Source organism: Strigops habroptila, chromosome Z (assembly GCF_004027225.2).
Source record: "Strigops habroptila isolate Jane chromosome Z, bStrHab1.2.pri, whole genome shotgun sequence".
Classification (NCBI taxonomy): Eukaryota; Metazoa; Chordata; class Aves; order Psittaciformes; family Psittacidae; genus Strigops; species Strigops habroptila.
This window is the reverse complement of record NC_044302.2, coordinates 56,024,345-56,030,344: the sequence shown is the minus strand read 5'-3', so window position 1 is coordinate 56,030,344 and position 6,000 is coordinate 56,024,345. Positions and strand designations below refer to the sequence as shown.

General features: G+C 43.6%; 1 protein-coding gene across 10 annotated transcripts in view; it reads left to right on the top strand.

The window, feature by feature from the left end:
• The first annotated feature begins 1,703 nt into the window (after positions 1-1,703).
• The window catches only part of SECISBP2 (SECIS binding protein 2), a 31,359-nt gene continuing 27,062 nt past the window's right edge, over positions 1,704-6,000 (top strand). For 5 of the 10 annotated variants that reach the window (XM_030511624.1, XM_030511621.1, XM_030511625.1 and 2 more), the window contains exons 1-3: positions 1,713-1,798; positions 3,392-3,537; positions 5,370-5,562. In XM_030511624.1, the coding sequence (XP_030367484.1) occupies positions 1,757-1,798; positions 3,392-3,537; positions 5,370-5,562 (381 nt within the window). In that variant the 5' untranslated portion in view covers positions 1,713-1,756. Of the gene's footprint in view, positions 1,799-3,391; positions 3,538-5,369; positions 5,563-6,000 lie in introns of those variants that run through there. The other 5 variants (XM_030511629.1, XM_030511620.1, XM_030511622.1 and 2 more) reach the window with 4 other exon arrangements.

Below are 6,000 nucleotides of genomic sequence, written 5' to 3'. Positions count from 1 at the left end.
TTTGTCTTAGAGGCCAAAGTTCCTAAACCTGATTTTAATTGGGAACTGCTGGCAATCTGAAAAGAAGGCTGGCAGAGATATGTAATGCTCAGAGTGACTCTGACATGCTCAAGTTATGGGATGCTGTAGTTGATATACGTTATAGTAGTAGTATTCTGCAATGACTACTTGTCATCCTGCTTCTCTGGAGGTGTCTGGTGATAGGACAAAAGGGAATGGCTTAATGCTGCATCTGGGGATGTTCAGAAAAAGTTATTCACAGAGAGGGTGGTCAAGCATTGGAATAAGGCCCCAGGGAAGTGCTTGCAGCCTGAGCCTATTAGTGTTTTAGCTATGTTTGGACAACTCCCTTAAAGGTATGGTTTAACTCTGGGGTTGTGCTGTATGGAGTCAAGTACTGGCCTTGATCCTTGTATGTCTCTTCCAATGCAGAATGTTCAGGGATGACTTGGTATAGACTTATCTTAAGGTGTTAAATAGTACTTAATATTTCATAGAGATATTCTTATGCTGGTTTGATTTACTTTGGTATTATTGGTTTATCTTTCTGTTGCAAACTTTTTAGTTTGGGCTTTTAGCCCGCACTTCCTGTTTTGCATCCCCCTTTTTTTTTCCCCTGGGAAGGTAGCTTTGTACTCTGTGTAGGCAGTAGTGGCTTAGAAGTATTGTCAAAGTGAACTGAACGCTTTTCACCTGATGAAAGCAGCTGCTGGTTGTAAGACAGTATGAGCTCGGTTTCTGCACCATGTAAAAGCTCAGCACTAGCAAGAGTCTGGTGAGTTCCGTTTTAGGAAGCTGTGTGCCAGCAAAGTTGATCTGCTGGAGGGACTCCATCTGACATGAAATAAATTGCATAAAAACAGTCACTGTGGCATCCTGGCACCCTGTACTAGCAGCTGTACAACCAGATTTTTAAAAAAGGTGTTCTGGCATATTTGATGTTTGAATAACTAATACCAGTGGCTCTGGCTGCTTCCTTTCAAATGCAAGTTAGTATCATGGCTCCATAGGATCTGGAAGGCCGAGAAAACCAGAACCATCTGCAAGTAGCTTAACTGATGAAGTACGTGCTCCCTCTGTGTAATGTGTGCTTGCAATTAAGATTGTTAAAATGATGGACAGAGGTAAGCAACCTGCAAAATGTGGTGAGGGAAGTAACCCTTGTGGTCTTTCCTCTAAAGTTGCTAAAGCTGTCTGTTACCGCGGTGGTGGTTACATGGTCTGTAATAGGCTCTTGGTGCTGCAGTGTAAGACTTTGCAGTCTTACCCCATGGACTGGAGCACTCCAGGGCCTGAGCACACACCCTAACTGGAGAAACCGTCAGTAAGAACCCTGCCGAGCTGTGCTTCGCCACTCTTCCCCGGGGCTTCGGCACCGGAGTCCTGGGTATTGCCTCTTCATGTCCCACGGCTACTGGTTGCCCCTTAAACCTGGTCTGTTGCTGGTTAAGTGCCTACTTCATGCCCTCCTACCCCTTCTCTTGGGGACAAAGCTCGGCTGCACGTTGCGCCAGGGCGGCTCGGACAGGACCAAGCCCCGGCACCGCCTGCTCTCGCTACTGCCGCGGGCGCTGCCGCTCGCCGGTTCCTCGTAGCACACCCGCGGGCTGCGCTGGCCTGCAGGCCCCGGCCTCCCCTCCGCGAACCCTGCGTGCCCGCGTCCCGCCGCGCGACCTGCCACTGCCCCGCCCAGCGGTGACGTCATCGCGGCGCACCGGGGAGCGGGCCGCGCCGGGGGCGGGGGCCCCCGCACGCCATGTCCGCGGAGAGGCGGCCGCGCCCGGGCCCGAGCGGCGAGGTAAGGGCGGCGGCGGCGGCGGCGGCTCCTCACCACCCCCCAGCTCCTCCTAGCCCGTTGCGAAACGGGGGCGCGGAGCCGCCCCCTCCGCCCGGCGGGGGATCGGCGGCGGCCTGCCTCGGCCCGTAGCGGCCCCGGGTTCCGCGGCGAGCTGCGCCGCTGTTACCGGAGCAGCGAGGCGGGTGACTTGCACCGCGCCTCGAGTCGGCCTTCAGTTCCGGGCGGGAGAGAAGAGGGTTTCTGGGAGGGCGGAACGGAGGGGCCGGGGAGGGAGCCCGGGCTGATGCACGGCGGGTCACTGCCCACCGCTTGGGCGGGGGGTGAGCCCCAGACACTCCTTCCAGTGGGCGTGAGAGTGAAACCCGCTTCTTGCTCAGAGCTGGGGGAGCCGGCTGCAAGGACACGCAGACACCCCAGTCACTAAAGACGGGTGCACAAATTCTAACCGGTAACAGGGGCATTGCAACCCACATGGACAGGTCAGGCTTGGGAGTTTTTAAAGTTAATGGTTAGCCTGCAGTCACAGTCGATTCCTGAGATACGGTATGTGTTTAGTGAATAAAGAACCCTCAACAATTGTTTACTAATGCTTTGCTTTCACTACCTCCCGAGCTTATGCTTTTCATATATGTGTATATAAGTGTACTCAGCTGTGCCAACTTCACGGTTTATTTGTCACTGTTACAACGGGTGTTCATTGTCTATTTGGATCTGCCTGGTAAATTTAAACCCAGGTAAGTTTCTAGTTAGTTATGATTTATGTTAGGCTGTCAGAGGTCTTTAAATGTTTATGATACAAGTGACTGCTGAGCCACCAGAGATGCAAGGAGTCCAGTTCATATGCTCAAGCACTAAAATTACCATCCAAATGTTTTTAAAAGCCTTGTGCATTATTGAGTTGCTGAAACTTGCTTTCCCAAGTGAAAAGAATCCCAGATTTCATGTAGCATGTCAGTTACCCCAAAATACACAATCAGCTAGAGAAGTGACTTGTGGCATGTGTTAGGGTGATTAAAGCTGTGTAACTGTAATGGCAGTAAATGCGGAGTCTCATTTCAGTGTCCACCTTCCACATATACATATCCAGTTTAAGTCAATGGTAATTCAGAACACATAGAAAATTCATTTTAAGGCTATGTAATGAAGTATTCATTTTGGACAGGCTACCTTAAAATACAGATGTACACAAAGGCATGTTACCTGCTTCCAGAGTTTGATTTTACAGTAGTGCTAGTGTGTTTATGAATTGTAGCTTATCTTGGTCAAATCTAAATTAAAAATTCATGTGTTAGCATTTGCTGCATCTCTTGTTAAGTAAACCTCTTTTCTTTCCATAACTGACCTTAGTGAGTTTTTCATGCTAAATGTGGATATTAAAGAAAACAAATTTCCAAGGCAGTCACGTTTCTTCTAGAATTCATTAGTTTTGTTTCTCCTTCTATTTCCTTTGGTGAGCTTTGTTGTTTTGCATGTTTTGTTGCATGAGAGCAAACTAACTCTTTCCTGTGACAGTTAAGCTCACAAGGTTGACTGTTTTTCACTTACAACGTTAATCTTCAGATGCATGTAGCCAAAAAATGTTTTGTTTCTCAGGGCATCAAGTTGTCAGCAGAAGTCAAACCAGTTGTTCCAAAACATGCGGCAGTAACTGTGGGATGGTCAGAACCCTCAGAAGCTTGTGTCTTTCCTAGATACTTAACTACATGCTACCCACTTGTTCAGGAACCATCTTTGGATAAGTATGTATATTTTCTGATTCTATTTCTTGGGGGATTTTAACATTCTTGTTTTAGACTTGGAATATTCTTACAAAGTCCAGGCTCTCATACTTTAATATTCTAACCATAGAAACGCTTGTGCGTTGTCTTAATGCTTTAGGGTTTTGCATTTATGTTCTGGCATATATCTGGTACCTTGTTTGTTGTTCTCAAGGGACCTGTGCTGTTACAAAGCATTAAGGAGGATTTGTTGGTCTGTAATGATTGATCTGGTTGGTTTGTACGTTAGAAAGAGCTGAATCCAGTCCTTGGATGATTGTGTTATGACAAGGCAGGGGTAAATACAGTCACATGAAAGAAAGAAGAAGATCCTCTAAGAAGGTTTCTCATGCTGTAAAACATTTTAATGATGTATGGGGCTCCTCCTGGATCTCTGCTTCACAACCCATGCATTCTCAGAAAGGCGGTTTTAGTAAAACTGCTACAGGTTTCTCAAAGGTTTTTCTCTAATAAGGCTTGGAAAAAAAGACATTTATGGTAGACTTACAAAAGTATTGTTAACCACAGAGCAAGCTAGAAAATAGCCCACGCAGTAGGATAGGAAATAATCAAGTCCTGTAAGAATATTTTTATGTTACGTAGTTCTCTGGTTGCTTCTCAGCTTCTCAGAACTTTTAAGCACTAGATTAATTTTGCAGTTACTGCAAAGTTATTGGTGCATCATAACAAGTTAGGTTAGAGACTTAGTGAACACCTTCATTCTTTGTAGGCCTTCATTTTATCATACGTGAAATCTAAGTGTTTTCAACCCATTTTGATTTGTAATAGAAATTTAACACTGAGGTGAGTATGGCCCGACCTATGCATTACAAAAACCACAGCTTTAGCATTAAATTAACTAGCATTAAAAAAAACCCCAGCAGACAGCAGCAATGTTCTGATGAATGTTTTGCCTTGAGCCATAATTATTTTTTTTGATCCTTCATTTGTTACTTTTCTTCTCTGTGTATAAACTATGATTGTAAGAATTGCAGCAAGCAGTAAGAAATGTGTTGTCTGAAGCCTCTCGTTCTCTGTTTTTCATTATCTACCAAAGATTCAGAGGTTGACCAGTTCATGGTGAACAGCTTTAAAAACTAAATTCAACTTTTTTAAGCTGAGAAATCTCCTTTCTCCCTAATCAAATTTGGATCTCAGCATATAGTTTCTGGCCAAAGTGTAGGATGAAATTGGAAGAGAATGTTGAGTATACATTTGAAGGAAAAAGGCATGCCCCAGACCCGTATTTTCATAAACTGTGATGGTTAAATGCACATCAGTTAATGATTACCTTGTAATTCTGTATTGTATTTCGTGTAGTAATTCTTGAGCTTGAGCCCATGTCTTATACCCTATAAGATGCTATACTCCTACTTCGTTATTCAGTATTATAAGACAAGTTGTGGTCAAGTATGTAATGCATGTCATGTAGTTTAACTGTGTTTTTGGTTTGTTTCACAAGAAAAAGCCTACTGAAAGAAGGTACGAAGAATCTTGATAACCTTAAACAGAAATGAGGACTGTAACTGCAAAGCAGACTAGCTTTGAAACTTGGAGACAGATAACATCTGTGTTTTAAAATATTTGCTAAACTGCATGTTTGCCCAAGCCAAAATTAATTATTTTTAAAGCAGTCCACAGCAATGACTGAATACTTAATTGAAGTAACATGGAATAGTTTTCTTTTGAAATACAGCTTTCTTGTTAAACAAATTCTTCAGCCATGGAATGATATGTTTATTTAGGCAACAGGTATGTGCTGAGGTTGTGCCCCGGGATGACTTCTGATCTGTTTCTTGATGTCCGTCACATAGTGTTCTGGGAGATCCTGCATTCCATGAATACTCCAGCTGCTCTTACTCACCTGATGTTGTTGCAAATGCATATCCAGTAGCTGGCTCACAGTATCGCTCTAACAACTCAACACACTCTAATGGTTTGGGAATAGTCAGTGAATCAACTGAGAAAACATATCCAATCAGACAAGAAAGTAAGAATCTTTCAAAGGTGAGCAAATACTCTTTTTTTTTTTTCTAATTGAAACTAAATTCTTATTTAAAATCAGTCTTTCTAAATGTTTGGTTTGTTTTTTAAAGTGAATAATAACTCTCTGTTCTTGTGATAATGAATATCATTTTAAGAGGATAGTAGTAATGTGCCCAACCACACTTCAAAAAAAACTTCATGAAATGCCGCATTTTTTCAAGCATTGTTTTTGGAACATGAGGGGAATTTAACTCTCTTTCCTCAGAAAGCAGCTTCGAGGTGGGAACCCAAAAAAACCCACAAAAACCAAACCATTCATTACTTTCCTTTTTTTACTTTTTTTTTTTTTTTTTTTGACTATTTGGGCCTAGGGGGGCAAGTGGAAGGGCTGTTTTCTTAAGCCGAGTGGCAGCTTCCATGAACCTGAGTTAAGAGATACCTGGTGGCTTTAATCAGCTA